The 20,003-nt window shown below is 42.3% G+C and overlaps 1 protein-coding gene across 2 annotated transcripts in view; it reads left to right on the forward strand.

Annotated features, from left to right (window-relative positions):
* Nucleotides 1-20,003, forward strand: part of ECA3 (endoplasmic reticulum-type calcium-transporting ATPase 3) — a 447,643-nt gene that overhangs the window by 77,799 nt on the left and 349,841 nt on the right. For both annotated transcript variants that reach the window (XM_089449126.1, XM_089449125.1), the window contains exons 8-9: nt 11,249-11,308; nt 11,416-11,496. In XM_089449126.1, the coding sequence (XP_089305252.1) occupies nt 11,249-11,308; nt 11,416-11,496 (141 nt within the window). The remainder of the gene's footprint in view (nt 1-11,248; nt 11,309-11,415; nt 11,497-20,003) is intronic.

Here is a 20,003-nt window from a genome sequence, read left to right on the forward strand (position 1 = left end):
CAAAAATAACCAGTCAAATCTGGTCAACAAAAGTCAACGCAGCAACTTGAATTAGGGCAGTCAATGCTGGTCAACACAGGGGTCAAACTACCTCGGTTTTTGTGCCCAAAACAGTGACCTGCCCAAACAGAATTCTCCCTCACAAAACTGAAGTCAAACAGGGTCAACGCTGGTCAAAATCAGTCAACTGAAATTTCAGTCTCCTGAAATTTCGGCCTCCTGAAATTTTGGTCAAATTTGGTCAACGCAGCAGCTAGAAAAGACAGTCTTCCTTTCGCACGTGTGGAGAGGGAGAGGCCCAAAAATCCGTCCCAGATAAAGATGTGAGAGAGAAAGATGAATGAGATGAGATACTAAAATGAGGAGGAGGCACCTTGTATTTATATGCAACGTTGAAGGCTGGAAGAGGCTAATTTTATGGCTGGCCGACCTTGACAATTTGTCCATAATCAAAATAAATTCATAACTTCATTTGTACGTGTCAAAATGGGATGATCTTTAGATCAATCCTACACCTTTCAGAAAGAGGACTGCAGGAAAAATATCAGCTGCCTCATAAGAGTTGTCCAAAGTGATGTTGGGCCCTAGTTGCCAAATTTAACACTCCCTCTCAACTAGGGAGAACATCACCTGCCAAACTGTTTGACAATCTGTGCCATCCCTGTCTCTGCGCTAATGAACTATGAAGAAAGAAGAAATGATCGAGAATGTATCATACCATTCTCCACGGACCCGAAGTCAGTCTCCAATAATAGGGAGTGTGTCATACCACTCTTAACTGACCAGAAGTCAGTTTCCATTGATCCTAGATCAATATCATCATCCTAGCATAGGGAGTACGGTAGTACACGATGCGTCCATCGGTAGTACTATGGTCCCTATCCTCATTTCCCTACTCATTGGCCAGATAAGAGGTACTTCCCATGAGTCCCAAACTGCATTGGTAGGATGTGCTGACAAGAGAAGGCGAACCACTTACCCTGCTCATATGCCATAGGAGAAAGTGAACCACTCATCCTATGCATATGCCACCATGGGGTATCACATGGGAAGGTGAACCACTCACCCTGTACATCGCACACCAATAGGGGAAGGTGAAGCACTCACCCTATGGTTGCTCATCGCTCCAAGAGGTACCCCATGCCCCTCGAAGCTCCCAGAGCTCAACATCCATCTCATACGGGACCCTCATAAGAGGGTCTCTCCATGACTCCAAGTCGTTCACCAAAGGTTAAGAATTTGACCTTCCCCAGGGGCTTCATAAGAATATTTGCGACCTTATGATCAGTCCCAATATGACAGAGCCTTATTGCTCTCCATTGTACCATATCCTGGATAAAGTGGTACCTGGTATCAATATGCTTGGACTGGTCATGAAACACGAGATTCTTAGAAATACGAATCTGTTGTCGCAGAAGATCACGATGGTATCCAACACATGTCCAAATAGCTCACTAAAGAGCTTCTTCAACCAAACAACTTCACAGGAGGCCATACTAGCAACAATATATTCGACCTCAGGGGTGCTCAAGGCAACTGACTACTACTTCCTGCTCATCCATGATATTGAAGCAGAACCTAGAGAGAAGCAACATCCATATGTGCTTTTATGATCCACCACAGTGCCAGCCTAGTCTGCATCAGAGTAACCATGGAGCCTCACATTCCCAGCAGTGTATCTCAGTCCATAAGTGATTGTGCTCCGAAGATATCTCAAGAGATTTTTGGCAGCAATCCAATGTATATGATGAGGCTCAACCATAAACTGACTCATTGTGTTCACTGCAAAACATATGTCTGGACGAGAGTTCACCAAAAGCATCAGGTCCCCTACGAGTTGACAATACTCAGAAGGATTTCCCAAATCGGGCCCAACAACACTTCCGCTTAATTTCTTGAAGTTAAGTTCCATCGGAGTAGTCACGGACTTGTAGTCCACCATCCCAAATCTTTCAAGTAGCTTCACAATGTATTTTCCTTGAGAAAAGAAAATCTCACTTGACTTTTGCTAGACCTCCAACCCTAGGAAATAATGCATCAGTCCTAGGTTCTTCATTTCAAACTCGGAAGCCAACTCCCTTTTACATTGACGAATAAGAGGGTCTGCACCTGTCAGAAAGAGATCACCCACATAAAGTACCAAGATGAGAGGTCTCTCATTCTCAACCTTAAAAGTAAAGGTTCGGATCGGCTTCACTTCTTGTAAAACCCAACTTCATCAGATAGTTGTCAATCCTCTCATACCAAGCTCAGGGAGCTTGCTTTAACCCATAGAGGGCTTTCTTCAACTTGCATACATGTGTATGACGATCTTGAACTTCGAACCCCTCGGGTTGTTCTACATAGACTTCCTTCTTAATTGAACCATGTAAGAAGGCTATCTTGACATCCATCTGGTGTAGATTCCATCCTTGCGAGGCAGCAAGGGCTATAATCGAACGAATGGTGCTATATTGGGGAACTGGTTCAAATATCTCATGCTAGTCCACACTTTCCTTTTGAGAGAAGCCTCGAGCAACAAATCTGGCCTTAAACTTTTCAACACTCCCATCAGCTGCATACTTGATCTTGTAGAGCCATTTCTAGGTGACAACGGATTTGTCCTTGGGTCTAGGGACCACATCCCAGACTTTATTCTTCATAATCGACTCATACTCTTTGTTCATAGCATCCTTCCAAACTTGGTGCTTCATAGCGTCTTTAAATGTGCAAGGCTCAGATTGAACAATGGTGCTCATGGTAGCTAAGTACCCTTGGTACCTATTTGGTTTCTTGCTTTCACGAAATGTCCCCCTTGGTGCAACATGTCTCTCGACATCTTCAAGAGTTTCCTTAAGCAATGAAGGTCTCCATTTTGAGGAGGAGGGCTCATGAGGAGGTGGATCAGTGGGATCCATTGCTCCTTCAACATCGGGCATCGACTCATCCTGCGAATCTCTCTGATTTCCTGCATTTGCTTCTTTGTCTTTGCTTGGAATAGGAAGGTTGCTAATCTTCCTTAGGGCAGCATCCTCATCGAAGGTGACATCATGACTCAACTCTACTTCTCTTTGACCAGGCACATAGATTCTATATGCCTTAGAAGTTTCATTGTAGCCCACAAAAGTTCCTTTCTTCCCAGATGCCTCCAATTTACTTCTCTTTTCTTTTGGTAGATGAAAGTATACGGGACTACCAAAAATTCTAAAATGAGAAACATCAGGTTTCTTACCGGGGAAATCTTCTTTGGGAGTTTTGGAGTCCAATGCTTGATGAGGGCATCGATTTTGAATGTACACAATAGTGTTGGCAACGTCTCCCCATAGGAACTTTGGAAGTCGTTGATCATGAAGCATGGCATGAATGGCTTCTATAATGGAATGCTTCTTCCTTTCAGCAACACCATTTTGCTCAGGAGTATATGTGGTAGTAGTCTCCCTCTTAATGCCAACTTCTCTACAATAGTCATTGAACTCATTTGATTCATATTCGGTTCCATTATCCGTCCTCAATATTTTGATCTTCTTCCCTGTTTGATTTTCGACCAAATCTTTGAAAGAACGGAACCATGAGAATACCTCGTCCTTCTTCTTCAAGAAATATATCCAATTTTTGCTAGAGAAATCATCCACAAAGATAGCATAATATAAATATCCTCCCGAAGATGTCACGGGTATCATACCAGATAGATTAGAATGAACCAATTGCAAAATGTCGACAATCTTACTATCACTTGAGGGGAATGGTCCCCTTGTGTGTTTTCCTTCGGCACATCCCTGACAAAAACCTTCATGTTCTACTTTAAATTCAGGCATACCTGTCACCATTTTCCTCACATCGGGTAGAGCCTTATAATGTAGATGAGTAAACCTCTGGTGCCATAATTTGGATTGAAGAGATGTGTCACAAGACATAGCTCCTAATTGGCTTCCTCCAACTTGATATAGGCTATCAACCCTAAATCCAAGAGTAAAAGCTTCTTTGAAATTTCTATTCCAAACACGTACTTTTCCATCGATGAATGCCACCTTGAATCCTTTGCCTTCCATCGCCGAGATAGGTATCGGGTTCATCTTTAGATCAGGTACATGTAGTACTTCTTGTAGATGAATGATGTTACCTTGATTAAATTGAAGAGTAACATTCCCAACTCCCTTCATAGGATAGGTGGCATTGTCTCCAAGGATAATTTCCAAATTTGTATCCTTCTCTATCAGATTTGAAAGAGCTTCCTTGTACTTGGTGAAGTGCCTTGAGGCACCACTGTCAATCAACCAATTTCCCAAAGTATCCGGAGGAGAGGCATTAAAGAGGGTAGATATAAGATAAAATTCCTTTTGCTTAGAATTTACAACATTAGACTCATCATACTTGGAGTTTCTTGTTCTTTTAGAAGCTCGATCATTTCCAAGTTGAGTAGCGGAAGCATTCCTTTTCCCTTTGTTGTTTGACCTGCCATTCCTTTGATTGTTGTTGTTGCCCCTGCAATGATTGTGATCATCATCATGAGATGTGTCCATTCTATTTGGACACTCCCTGGCTTAGTGACCAAGCTGCAAACGAAGCATCTTAACTTCTTTCCATTTTTGAATCTCGGTCTTCCTTGACTTTGCTTCTTTGAATCTACATTGTTCTTCCTCTTGGCATGAACGAAGAATGCGGTAGGATTATTCCTATTTGAAGGCATCTCCAATTCCATCATCCTTGTTTCTTCTTGAGAACATCTAGTCAGCAAGTCTTCAAAACTTGGAATTCTGTTGTTATTGAGAATAGTAGTGTTGAACACATGCCATTCGGGAGGAAGACCTCCAAGGGCAATGAGAGTGAGTTCCCTGTCAGCAATAGCTTCACCAATTGAAAGAAGATCATTTTTGATCTTGGTAATCCTCATGAAGTAGGATTGAATATCCTCACTTTTTCCCTTTTTTATATCCTTCATCTTGTTCTTGAGGAAAAGAATTTTATTCGCATTGCTAGATTTGAACATGCAACCAACCTGTCATATATCTCCTTTGATGTATTCAAATCGGAGATGTAAGCAACTATGTGCTTATGAATAGAATCCCTGATGATCTTCTTGGCTTTGACTTCACCCTTCTTGCACTTTGTCTTAGCGGAAGTTGATGCATTTGAAGGAGGTTCAGTGATCTTTCCCTGCACATAGTCCATGACATCCTGCTCTTCCAAAGTCAAATCAAGAGACCTCTTCCATGCATGATAATCAGACTTATCATGAAGCTTATCATTAGACTTGAAGTAGGATGTGGAGGCCATTGTGACTTGTTCTTGATCAATGATTGCTCCTCTTAATGATTGCTCTTCACTCTTGCTTGGGCTTTGTCTTCACCTCAGCTCTGATACCATGTTAATTTTAGGATAACAATGGTATGTTCTATGCTTAGAGCAATTTTACTTCAATTTTCTTTATTAGCCCAATATCATATCCAGTATAGCAATCACATCAACATGATAGTAAAATGCAGATAGAACATAAACAATAACAGTAGAATACAAGCCAACATAAGAGGACACAAGATATGGCACCAGCTAGGGACAAACCCCAATGTGGGGAAATCCTTGATTAATTCTTCTTATAATTCTTCAAAAGTTCAGTAGAGAGAGAGTACAATTTACAATATTCGCTTGCCCAAACTGATCAGTCAGAACGACAAAAATAGAAAGCCCTAACTAGAAAGTCAACATTAGTCAACAGGGCTAAAATTGATCTCCAAAACAACTCGGTCAACTTTGGTCAACTCGGCCTCCAACAGCAAGATAAGTCAGCCCAAAACAGTTCGAAAATAACCAGTCCATGTACCATCCATTGTCATCGATAGTACCCTGTGAGAAATGAGAAATCATAGCAAAGTCCTCCTCTTCCAATCCCCTGGTGAGATCTATCTCAGCTGAAGTGGAAACACCAGTGACCTGCTTTCCTTTTCTCTTCTCATCATCTCCCTTCTTCTTCATCGGACATCTCGACAAATAATGACCCATCTCGCCACAGTTGAAACACTTGACTTTACTCAAATACTTCTTTTGCTCACCCTTCATCCACGCTGCAAGTGCCACATCATCATCGAAAGTCTTCTTCTTTGGATGAAGATCCTCGTCTCGCAACTCTTCTTGAATGAAGTCATCCCACAACCTATCCCAGTTTGGCAGCTTCTCCTCGGCAACGATCTCTTTGATGAAGGGCTTGCATTCCTCAATGAACCCTTTCAAGACAATCCTTACCATATCTCCATCTGAGATAGTCACACCGATAGCAGCGAGCTCATATTTGACCTAAGACAATCTCGTTAGATACGAAGTCACGCCTTCACCCTTTGTCATCTTGGTGGACTTCAACTTGTCATCCAATACCAGTACCCGGTTCTTGTTCTTATTCTGGAACAAATTTTGAAGAGCCATCCACATCTCATGTGCATTGTTCTTCCCAGACAAATGAGGTATTAAGAAATCCTTCACACCATTAAGGATGATCAATCTCGCCCTCATATCCAAATCCTCATATATTTCCAGCTCCTTAGGGTCAGTTGGCTTCTTGATCTCTTTCTCGGCGAACTCCTAGATCCTGTTGACTTGCAAGACCAACTTGATCCTTTCCTTCCAAGGACTATAGTTGGACAACCCCTCCAACTTGTCCTCATACTGGAGACCTGCCTGCAACTTTGACATTGCCACCTACAATGTGACCAATTCCCTCTTAGGCTGTACTTCACTGTGCACAACTCCAATTCACTGACTTCCAAAGTAACTCAAACACGCTCTGATACCATGTTGAATTTCTACGATCTTGGGTCTAGGTTAGAATCTTAAAATCTCTGACACTACCAAACCAAGAATCTCAACAAGAACTACTTTGCACAGCGGAAATTATAAAGTAGTAAATTACATGTACACAAGTATACACAATTTTTAACAAATATTGTACAATAATGTACAACTCAATCTTCGTTATATTAAACGAATCTGAATAATACAGCAGTCTATGGTATGCAAGATAGAATGATAAACATGTTGCGCAAACTCGATGTCGTATTTTGTCCTGCCGGTCTTTCTCTTCTGAATTGCTCACTAGCTACCCTTAGGACAATACATCGAGACTCCAGGAGGCTTGCCACCTAACGCTGTTGCAAGTCACTTCTATAGCATGTACACGGGCTGATCCAATCTTCTCTCTGGGTAGGCCTAATCCCAAGCTCCAATCTGCTAGGTTAGTAGTCACCTTTGTCCATCAAGGTGCTGCACTTCGACACCAATCTTCACCCAACCTTCAGCTCCTCTTCGTCACTTCAAGATAGCTCGTCTAGGGCTACTTTGGGCTATTAACACGTTGCCCTCCACTAGACCAATGATGCCTAATCAGTGTTGCGGGGGAGCGCCCCCCCCCCCTCGCTCCCGCTCCCGATCCGCGCTCCGGGCGGGAGCGACTCGGGAGCGGGTCGGGAGCTCGCTCCCTAAAAAAAATTTCGCTCCCTGCCTTTTCGGGAGCGTTTTGCCTTTTTTGCATTTTTTTTTTTTGTAGTAATGTTCGAAATGCAATTTTTTTTGAAAGAAACAAATAGTTTTTGAGTGGGGCAACTTAATGATCAAGTCTAGGCCCTAGTATTGATATGCTATTCATGGTAATGTTAAATTCTTAAAGTAAAAGTGACATTTTCTTTAATTTTCATTTTCATCCTTTTACTTAAATTTTTAACATTACCATGAAATGACTCAGGATGTTTGAGAGTGGTTTCGTCCTCATTGGATTTCATATGGAGAAAGTAGAATTTTAGATTTCATTCAAAATCCAGCAGACTTATCAGTTTTTCAGGATTGGGGGATTGCAATGTTTCCATTGAATTTTGTCATGTTTTAGGGTATGGAACTCATATTTAATCAAGAGTACCAATCCCTCTATGTACCTTGATGTTAGTGACATTGGTTGTCGAACTCCTCTATCATGACCCTTCTAAAAATGTACGCATCACTCAAACAAAATCTTGACTTGACATGCTATGCTTTTTCTATCTTATGTTAATGCTTAGAGGGTGATATTAATGACAAAGATCCCTATACAGATACAAAGGTAATGACAAAGATACCTCTGGATATTAATGCTTGGAGGGTGATATTAATGACAAAGATCCTGATTTTGCAACAAGACTAAAAAATTAGACATTTCTCGTGGTGGCAAGAGGCCCAAGCATAAGAAATAGATAATAGATTTACTTCTCTTTTCTAGTTTCTAGTAGCTTTTATAACTATTGACTCTTTCATATTTATTATGATATTTTTTTAAACAATACATGACAATTTAAGTTTGAAGTTGGCAATTATAACTCATTAGTAATGAATTATGAATATGATGCTTCATGAAAGTTGAAAGTTGTTTCATTTCATTTCATTTTATAACATTTCATTTCATGTTAGATATTATTTGTTGTAATGGTTACACTTAGCTTACAAGTACAACTTTGGTGATCAATGATGATAAATGTTATATATTGAATTTTGAAAGCTTGAAACTTTAAGATTGATGAATCATGAGACTCAATATGTTGTATGTTACTATGTTACTAACTTGCGGACGTGGTTGATGAAGATTATAACTTCTAGATGATTGTTGTTATATGGTTCAATCTATGCTTTTTTATGTTTTTTTATATCTAATTCATCATTCTACATGTTTTTGTTGACATATATGTATCAAAAATTAAAAAATATAAAAAATATATATATTTTTAAAAAATCGCTCCGGGATTCGCTCCCAAACCGGGAGCTTCTGAAAATGGTCGCTCCCGCTCCCGCTTCCGCTCCCGCTCCCGCTCCCAAGTAACATTGTGCCCAATACTTCACTATAAGTTCTGCTCCTAATTGAGGTCTCCAACTAGCCAAGTTGACCTCAATACATTGCACTTATAGGCTGTAATAATTCTGATCTAAAACTGACTCAAAACTGTGGATCCAACACACCCCAATTTTGCTGTCCAAGTCCGCATCATTGTTGTTATGACTGTGACTGGTTAGGGCATATTTGACTGCTGTACTAGCCCTTAATTAGCCACCAAAACGACCCTCCTTGGCTGCGACCTACCCTTGGAGAAGTGCTGGCTCCCTTGGCTGCTGTCCTGGGCATAGAAAACGCCTAAACAACTCAACGTTGCCCTCCAAAGATGAGGTAGGGCTTGCGGCCCACCTACAACAAACTCGACTGCCCTTCACCAAGAGTTTTGCACCCAAAAACACTTCTACGTAGGCTAGTAGAACCTTCCCTTGCCTCGTTCCTCTAGGGAGCTACCTCGACCTCCCTTCTAGTAGCCCAGTCCTCCAAAAGGCCCTTGAAACAAACCTCTATAACCCTTGCTATTCAGTCCTTTCCTTGCTGTGGCTAGGGCAAAAAAATCCTCCTCTACGACGAGTTCCTTTTCTTTGTGTTGCACTTTTTGGATGCGGATAAGTCCTTACACTCACCTGCTATATATACCATAAAGAAGGGCTCCAAAACGTCATCATGAGGGGCTTCTACAACTGTCACAAGCCTAATTTGACACACATGTGCAAACCCATCAAATAATTAAAAAAATTCATATCTCCACTTCTACAACTCAGAATTCGACGATTTTCGAAGTGTTGGATTCTCCTTTCTGTCCTCTATTGTCTCATGCCATCACATGTAGAAATGTGTTCATCGGAATGCCCAAAACACGATTTGGCACAAAACTCCAGACTTGGGTTCCAAGCCCACAAGTGACTCTTGTGGCGCTTTTCCCTCCAAACCCGAATCCTAGGGCTTGGATTACCTCCCAAGCTACACAAATCAACACTCTAGACCCCCAATGTTCACCTCTTGGCCTCTTAATTAATTGCCAGATTTCCCACTAAACTTAGGAAAAGTGGGTTTTGAGCGTTCAAAACACATTTTAACCCCTCAAAGTGTGTCATAGTAAAAAGTTGAGGGTGGGAGGTGCAAATTTTATTACTCATACCTCATACAACTTCTCTAGACATCACTTATTACATTACAAATACAATTCTTATTGCAATTTCCACAGTGTGGAAAATCTAAAAATTTAAAAAATGACTACTTAGACCTAACCAAATTCCACGATTTTTTTTGTGTGATATAGTATGGTAATATACATCTACTCTTTACACTAAAATGTGTTAGGGGCTCAACCTTCAAACCGTCACCTCGACTTTGGGATAAAAAGTGAGTGAAAAAACCTAGAAAATTATCTGCCTCTAAAAAAGAAGGGATAATTAAATAGATAAAAAAAAACACTCCAAGGTGTACTTGTTTGCTGATCAAGCCCCAACATCCTAGGCCTGTTACAGATTCAAAACTCATCATTGCTAGTATCACTTATTGCAATTCCTCATAGGGTGTGGAATCTGGGTACAATAAAGATGATGTGAAATAAAAGTAGAATCTAAAAAACTTTGTTGATTGATAATATCTGATGGTACAAGTGTCTTTTGGACCATCCTTGGGCATGGAGTCTTCATATAGTCATCAAGTGCCACTCCAGTGGTCAACAAGGCCCATCCAAAATCCCTTGATGCTATACAAGACAAAGAGACCAAGGACTTAACCCAAAAGGACAGACCATGGCTGACAATCACAAGGTCTAGGACACCTAAATACAAAGACTTACATGGTTTTCACAAGGCTTTTGACTTGTGACCTTGGGCTTATTGTGGTGATCATGCAAGTGAAAAAATTTATGCACCCCTGCTGACATGAGAGGTAACAGGGCATTTTAAGAACTTCCTCTGCCGAGTGCTCCTTTTTAGTTGTTATTTGTGGTGTGTATGATCTCTCCATATGCAACTAGAGTATAATCCTATTGTGATTGAGACATTTATGGTGCAACCAACCACCATTTCCACTCAGATTGCCTCCTGATTAAAAAGGTCTCGCTTCTGATGCAACTGGCTCCTTATATGCTATAGCTCCTGTTGGTAGTTCTAAGTTTATGTTATTGGTTTTATGCTGTATGAAATGCCTTGCATTTGTTTACATCTTTATTCTCAGACAACTAAACAGATTGCATTATTCTTCTCCAAATTTGTGGTTTCTTCAATTTTGGTGATAGGAAACATTAATTTACTTTTAAATTTCTAAGTGTTTATTTCGAAGCATATATGCATGTTTATGTATGATTTCTTCTAAGTTTATAGCTTTCTCACTAAAACTGCAACGAAGATATGCTGTGTATGCTTTGGAATAAACAATCAAAATAATTGTTTTGACTGTGATTGTGGGCCCACATTTCAGGCCTTTTATCAATAATTCCAGCATCAGATCTTGTTCCAGGGGATATAGTTGAAGTTGGAGGTATGATTCTCTGCAGATTTGAGAATACACAACTTTTAATATTGTATTTCATTCCCTTTACTCACGCTGTTCAAGGATATTTTTACAAATGATCTTGTTTAATGTAGTTGGATGCAAAGTTCCAGCTGATATGCGAGTCATCAAAATGTTCGGTAACCAGTTGCGTGTAGATCAAGCCATACTAACTGGTATTTGCATGCATATCTTTAATCCCAATTTGCAGTAACTCATCCTCTCTTATTGTATTATCGTCAACTATAGATAATTCTGTACATCAAATAATACCTCAAAACTGCTGGCTGTAATCTTTTAATGGTTTTGTTCACGTCAAAAATAACATGTGGTTTATAGGTTTCTTTTGGTAAATAAAAAACGTTCATTAATAGTACTGTGTGACACAAAATTGGGGAAGTTATAATGTTTGACCCTGGAAAGTTTGGACATGGCCTGAAAGCTGATGCAGTGCATCTCCTGGCCATCTTTTGCATATATCCTACTATTTACGTCTTGATCAAAACCATGTTTCCTAATAACATGTCTTACTACAATCATGGAATCAAGAATAAGTTCCAACTTCCGTCAAATGCGACACCTTGAGGCAGTGGTCCTTATTGTTATGAAGGTCATAAATAAGAAGCTGAAACAAAATGCTATCCTTTGTCTAATACAAAATAGCAGTGTTATACAATTCAACTCATATGTAAGAGGTTCCATCCATTCTGTTACCCCTCAAGTTGTATGAGGATTTTTCATCATGTCCCAGTTGCAATTAGAAGGAGTTTTCTGATGATATAGGTGATTGAGCATTTAGATGCAGGGGAGGGTATTTTATGTATGCACACACTTCCTCTGGCTTTACCCATATGTTATTACTGATCAATGTTGCAGTGGTGGGTGTGTGATGTCTTGAGGAAAGTGGTTAGTGCGAAGTTATATGTCCATTGTCGATATCCCTTGGAGTCTGGCATGCTTTATATGATGATTGATTCTGAGCAGTAGAGTTATTGTGACATCATCCATTGTTGTGGGGATGGGCCTAATTTATATGTTGAGGATGTATAAATTGCTTAGTAGATGATTTCCTTAGCATATTGGTGTTATGTGGTATGAGGATATGGCACATTTTTTGTTGAAGTTTCCTTTCACGCTAGATCTGGTCTTAGGCCTTAGCTAAGCACATAATCACACTAGAGTTGCCCAACACTGAAGCTCTTTGCGCAGCGGAATATAACAACATTGAAATCAACAAAGTACACAATATTTATTGGCCCAAACACATTTCTTATCAGTCCATCAATAAGAAAATCATAGGGCTCCCCTACCAGGGATCATGGCCCTTTACAATCCCAGATACAAATGCTAATATACAATAAAATACAAATCTGTCATTCGACTGATACAACTAGGGCTGAGGCCTTATCCTTTAGGTCCTCATACGCGCATAAAAGAAGGAATAAACAATTATACTTGCTGTTGCTGTCCTTGGCAACCAGCCCTTTCAGTCCTCTTCTGGCCTTGATCTTCGCTGTCCTTTGCCACCAAATCGTGCCCAGACAATTCTCTTTAGGCTCAGAGTCCACTTCTGCCCACCTGGCAGCTCCACCGACAGCTCCTTAAGCCTGGGCTTATTCCTTTAGCCCATAGACTTCTACTGTCCCATGCTGTAGGCATTGGCCTACCTTAGCCAGACCTTTGAGCTGCTACAACAGCCTTAACCAGCCCCCACTTGGACTCGGCAGGCTTAAGCAATCTTTGCCCTAACTGTTTTACACCACTGAGTTGCTACAACCGCCCCTAATCAGGCTTGGCGTTTCCTTTTAGGCTGTGGCCAGCCCTAAACAGACTGTGGTCTGTCTCCAACACACACAACAGGCCTCAAACTGGCCTTGTCTCAGCCTCTTTCACTCAAACAGCTGTGGACCTTCTAGGGCGGACCCTCGGCACACTTGGACAGATCCTTGAACATATCAATGAATCCTTCCTAGGCCTGCGGCCCTTTTCATGGCTCAGTCTGTACCACACAACAGATTCTCAGTCCCTTCTAGCTAGCCAGATCCTCAACTCGGCTTCTCCTAGAATAGATCTCCTTGCTGCGGTTTCTAAGGCTATCATGCGGCTCCTCTTGCTTGGCACTCTTTCTCACAAATGAGCCTTTCACACTTGCGTCTTGGTCTATCCTTTGGCCTATATTTATATCTCTCTAACAGGTGACTTAGGAGCCTCTTTATCCTTCAAGAGACTCCTCAACAACAAATTAGAATATAGTATTAGTTTCCTTGGGTTCTAAGTCCACTCCTTTGTGTCAGAAAGCCCAAACTTGGGTACTTTTCCCACAAACTCATCTTTTTGTGGGTTTTCTCCTCACAAACCTAGCACCCAAGGCTTGTAGCAGTACCTCCCGAGCTACCCAATTTTCAACACTCCCTCTTATTGAGGCAGGTACTTCCATTCCTCAAAAGTATATTTTCTTCCCACACTAGAACACAATCCTCCTCCACGGCTGCTCTCCACCATTCTGTTGAAGTTTCTAAGTTTACTTAGTTTAGAAACCCTTCATGCACTTTTTTTGATTTATTCCTACCTACTTGTTATTTTTTTTAACAAGTTATTTACAATGTAAATATTGAAAATAAACACCAGTGCATGCTCAACATATTACAAATCAACAACTAAAAGAAACAAGAACGAACACACCACATGACACCATTATTTTTGGAACAATGTCCCCGGAAAAACCCAATGCGGAAAAACTGTTGCAGCTATCTGAGGGTTTTCTTACTAAGGAATATCATAGTACAATCTGGGTGCCGAAACTAGCCTACCCAACAGAGAATTTCCTTAGCAGCTATACCTCACAGTTTGAGAGAAATCTCTTGGCTGAAACCCCGGAAAATCCTTCCGGCAACTCCTCAACACAAAACTACTCTGCAACCCCAGCGTTTGCCCAATTTGGATTGAGTCAGCCCCTCTCTGACTCATGCTGGCCTTGCGTTAGCCTTTCTTGGCCTATGTCAGCCCAGGAGGCCTTGCGTCAGCGTTCTGGGCCTCTGTGTCAGACACGCTGGCCTCTCTGGTGCTCTGCGCAGCACTTGGCTGCCTCTGCGTGAGCCCTTGCTGGCTCTGTGTCACTCTCCTTGGCGTCTGCGCTGCTCTCCAGGAACAATTTCTGCCTTCTATGTTTCTCTGTACTGAATGCCCCTCAGCTGCTCTCCCGATTACTGATTCTATCTCTCTTAGCAAACCCCACTCTAGAGAATAGAATGACTGATATCTCTGGTGTAATCTCCAAGTGACCCTCAAACCTCCTCTTATACTTTTCCTATGGACGATTCAAAGACTGAGATGAAGTCCCTAATCAACGGCTAAGATTAGATCTGGCTTGATCCATGTCTTTTGGACCACTATAACACATATTTATACTAATACTTATTAATATTTTATTTTCCCTAAGTTTAAACTTAAGGACTCCATTAAAAATATTAATTATCTTAATATCTCCTGATTTGTTTTGAATCTACCCAAACCCTTTCTGGGTATTGGAGATCTCATATGCCCCAACCTCTCCATCAAATTTTGTGGCTAGAGCACATCCGATGCTACCCCAAATCAACACTCCCTTTTAGTGAGGACTATGCTCTAGCAATACTCCTCACCGAGTATTACTCTAATCATCCGGCATCGGTATCTGTGCTGATGCTAGGCCTTCCTGCCAACATCCTCTGCATTGCTACCTCTTGTAGTGCTACCCATGGTTCTGCCACTACCACTGTTGCATCTGTACGACAACTCCCTCTGCATTCGTGCTGCTGCTGGTCCTTTCTCCCAGCACTGCACCTTCTCTCATCATGCTGCATCGTGTTGCCCTTTGCTGCACTGCAACTTAGTTACTAAGAAGTAACTGATCTCGCAATCTGACCTCTCTGTTGGGCTAGAGACCCTCCTGATGCTGAAGCTCCCTCTGCCGCTGACAAGTGCTCCATCTCTGACCTCTGCGCTGCTGCAACAATTCCCTGCATCTCGCACTGTTGCACACCTCTCTGTGCCATCCTGCACTGGTGCAACATTCCTGTGCCTCTCTCACTGCTGCAACCTGCTAGCCTCGCACTGTCTCGGGACTCTTGCACTATAGCTCTCTCTGCTGCTCCATTCGCATTCGTCTCTACCCACTCCGCCAGTCTTGCTACTCCTTGTTGAGGCGCACGTAGAAAGGTCTAATCCAAGAGGCTGGGTACCTCAAGGATCTTGCCCCTCATCGCTTGTAGTCCGCCTGACTACAGCTTGATGTCTCCCCACTTCCGCTCAAGTGGCGTGTGTGCACTCATGGCACAATTATCATATGTAAAACTTCCTTTTCTGCCTGTGCTAGCGCTGCCTTAGTACAATGAGGGAGCGTACAACGAGGGAAAGTGTTTATTGGGCCTTTTTGAAAGAACCCGTACAACCAATCCTTCCTGACCTTATAGCAAGCTTTTGTCGGTAACTAATACCCCGAAAAAGAGGTCTCGGAAGACTCTCCCTTACTCTTCTTCCTTGGGCACTGGGTCGCATAATGACCCATCTCCCCACAGTGGAAGCACTTGATCTTGGAGAGATCTTTCTTCTTCCGCTTCTCCTGCTTTCCCTCAGATGCTAGGGCTACATTCTCCTCCTATTGCTTGACCTTGATCCCTTTGCTGCTGCTACCTGTCTTTGACTGCCGTCTGATCTCTTCCTGGCGAAGAGCTGCCCACATCTCGTTCCAAGGTGGGAGAGTCCCTCTGCCTAGGTAACTCTGGACTAACACTTCCCAATACTTTGAGACAACATTCAGGGCTATCCTCACCATAAGCTCCTGATCCGATGTCACTCTTATAGTAGTCAATTGGTCTCAGATCTCATTCAGTCCTCTGAGGAAGGTGTCAATCAATTGACCCTTTTTCATTTGACACGACCTCATCTGGTCCTCGAGCAACATTCTTCTCTACACAAAAGTATGTTGGTATAGGTTCTCGAGAGCCTCCCACATCTCAACTGCCGTTTCCTTCTCGGCTATATGTGTTACGACATGATCCTTGACCCTGTCAAGGATAACGCACTTGGCCCTCGCCATCGCCTCTTCGTACTTGTCGTTATCATTGGGGTCGACTGAGATAGCTATAATCTTCAAGGCAAAGTTCTTGACACGATTCCTGTCAAGCACTGATAAGATTTTGGCCTTCCAGACTACGAAGTTCGATGCTTCGTCCAGTCTATCCTGGTCTCTTACCCCGTGTAGTGCCATGATGCTCCTCTACTTCCCTCCTGGAATTTCTTTGATCGACTCCTCTGAGTCTCTACTGCCCGTTTGGAAGTTCTCTTCTGGACTCCCTCTGAGTCCTGATTTCCCTCCTGGAAATCCTTTCGCCGCTTGTCGAGATGCTCCCTACTTTGATCGTCTTGTGCCACTACACTGCTGATCCAAATTCCTCGGCTAGAAATCCTTGGTAACAACTCCTTTGGCCCTGCTCTGTCAGGTATTGTTCTGACTACAGTACCTCACCAACTCCACTCTGCAATATTTCTACAGCCTTCTAGACTCCAAGAGTCCAACCACTGCCTCTCTATGAACTGCGTCAGTCCCTCTCTACCTCACGCTGGCTTTGCGTCACCCCAGATGGGTCTGCGTCAGCCCTTTGACCCTCTTTGTCAGCAACACTGGCCTCTCTGAGGCTCTGCGCAGCTCCCGGCTTCTTCTGTGTGGCTCTGGCTGGCTCTGCGTCATACTTCTTGGCTTTTGCGTTGCTAGAAACAACTTCTGTCACCTTGGGACCACTGTTTTCTGCTGCTATTCCTCCGCTCGACTGATGTCTTTTAGTCCTCCTGTGATCTGCAATCACGCTCCGATACCATGTTGAAGTTTCTAAGTTTACTTAGTTTAGTAACCCTTCATGCACTTTTTCTGATTTATTCCTACCTACTTGTTATCTTTCTTTGACAAGTTATTTACAAAGTAAATACTGAAAATAAACACCAGTGCATGCTCAACATATTACAGATCAACAACTAAAAGAAACAAGAACAAACACACCACATGACACCATTATTTTTGGACCAATGTCCCCGGAAAAACCCAATGCGGGAAAACCGGTGCAACTATATGAGGGTTTTTTTATTAAGCAATATCAGAGTACAATCTGGGTACCGAAACTGGCCTACCCAATAGAGAATTTCCTTAGCAACTATACCTCACAGTTTGAGAGAAATCTCATGGTTGAAACCTTGGAAAATCCTTCCGGCAGCTCCTCAGCACAAAACTGTTCTGTAACCCCAGCTTCTGCCCAATCTGGATTGCGTCAGGCCCTTTCTGTCTCACGCTGGCCCTTCGTCAGCCTTTCTTGGTCTGCCAGCCCCAGGAGGCCTTGCGTCAGCTTTCTGGGCCTCTGCATCAGACACGCTGGCCTCTCTGGTGCTCTGTGCAGCACTTGGCTACCTTTGCGTGAGCCCTTGGTGGCTTTGCGCCACTCTCCTTGGCGTCTGCGCTGCTCTCCCGGCACAATCTCTACCTTCTCTGTTTCTATGTAATCAATGCCCCTCAGCTGCTCTCCCGATCACTGATTCTATCTCTCTTAGCAAACCACACACTAGAGATTAGAATCACTGATCACTCTGGTGTAATCTCCAAGTGACCCATAAGCCTCCTCTTATACTTTTCCTATTGACGATTCAACGGCCAAGATTAAGTCCGTAATCAATGGCTAAGATTAGATCTGGCTTGATCGATGTCTTTTGGACCACGCTAACACAGATTCATATTAATACTCATTAATATTTTATTTTCCCTAAGTTTAAACTTAGGGACTCCATTAAAAATATTAATTATTTTAATATCTCCCGATCTGTTTAGAATCTGCCCAAACCCTTTTTGGGTATTGGAGATCTCATGTGCCCCAGTCTCTCCACCAAATTTCGTGGCTAGAGGACATCTGATGGTAACCCAAATCAACACATTCATCATATGCTTCGTCGTCCATCACAAGAGCAAAAGCGGCAGTATGAACAATACTCTTCTTGGAAGTGTCCCTCCTATTAGAAGCCTCTAGCCTCTTCTTCTCTTGATAGGCCTTTAAGCTATTACATGGCTCCTCTTTGTCAAGTATGGAAGTCTCCTTTCTTCCCTCTGATGATGCACTCTTTTTGGGTTGCGGATTCTCCCTCCGAATTTGCGAACTCCCTCTCGAACTTGACTCCCCCTTCGTCCCTTGGTCAATAGGTTTGCCCTTCAACCTATACAGACCATTCTCTCTTACTCCAAGAACTGCTCCTAAATTGGAGTTAGAGTCACTGGGCTTGAGCATCACCTTTCCATCACAGAACATCACTTCAAACCCCTTAGCCTCAGTTGCTGAGATAAACAACATGTTGCACCTGAGCTCCGGTACTTAAAGTACACCCTGGACTCGTAATAAACAACATGCTGCACCCGAGCTCCAGTACTTAAAGTACATCTTGGACTCGCAACAATCCTCTTGACGCCATCTTGAACGATACCCTTTGATTGTCTTCTAAATCTTATCACCAATCTTCATGTGCAGATTGGACTCCCATTCGGTTATGCTCTTAAATACTTCTCGTGATCTTGTCATATGCTTCGATGCTCCACTATCTATAAACCAAGCACCGTCACGAATGGTGCTCCTTGAGAACTGAGATATTAGAGAAAACTACTCCTCAAACCATTTCAAGAAATCATCTTGTTTGACTATGGCTGAAGGAGCCATTACTGTCTCCTGCTTCTTCTCGTTCACTTCTTTCTTCCTTCGTGGACACTTACTCGCATAATGACCAAACTGCCACATGTAAGGCATTTCACTTTACTATGGTCCTTCTTCTTGCCATTGTCGAACTTCCCTTTCCCTTCTTCAGCTTAACAGTGAGAGCAAGATTTCTTAAATATTGTAGCTTGGATAGGCATCTAGCCTGAGAGGTGTCATTAAGGCTAGGAACATAGAGGAATTGATTATCTCCAAGCCCATGTAATTTTTCCTAGGCTTCATGTCAATTAGTGATTTTTTAAAAATATTTCCTAAGCCTAAACTTAGGTAAAGTGGACAGTTAATTGACATTATTTGGGATAAGATCGAGCTACCTTTAGAAGCTTGCAGACAGTTTTTGAGATGATTTTAGCTATCGTTTGGATCAAGTGAACTTCTAATCGTGGCAATTCATTTATGAATGAGAGATTGCAAAGGCAGATTGATGGGTAGCTTTGGAGACACATCGAGTGGGTGATTTTCAGAGAGACACCAGGAGGGCTTCAACAACAGTAATTGAGAAGAAATTTACTGGAGTTTATTCTTCTCAAAGACTTCCAACTTCTGAGTTCCAGAGGGAGGTTCAACAAAGGCCGAATTATTTCTGCAGAAGGAGGTCAAGTTTTCCAGTGCGAGTTGTTAGAAGGCCAGATCTAATTTCCAGTTGCTATTGTGAATTGCTAGAGGTAGTGCGAGTGGTCAAAGCAAGTTGTTGGAGGTAGCACAATTTGCAGAGAGAGGTCGAATTGCTAGAGGAGACTGAGTTATTTCTCCAGTTGTGCGAGTTTCCAGTGGAGATTGAATTTCTCTAGGTTGCACGTGTGGGACGAGACAAGGTTGAATAGGAGGGTTGAGTTACTTCCAGAAGGCCGAATTGCTTCTTGACGGTCAAATTAACTTGCAGTAGTGAAGATCAATTTTTTGCC

The sequence above is a fragment of the Pinus tabuliformis genome, chromosome X, assembly GCF_031772625.1.
Source record: "Pinus tabuliformis cultivar Carrire ecotype Pingquan chromosome X, CPIR1, whole genome shotgun sequence".
NCBI lineage: Eukaryota > Viridiplantae > Streptophyta > Pinopsida > Pinales > Pinaceae > Pinus > Pinus tabuliformis.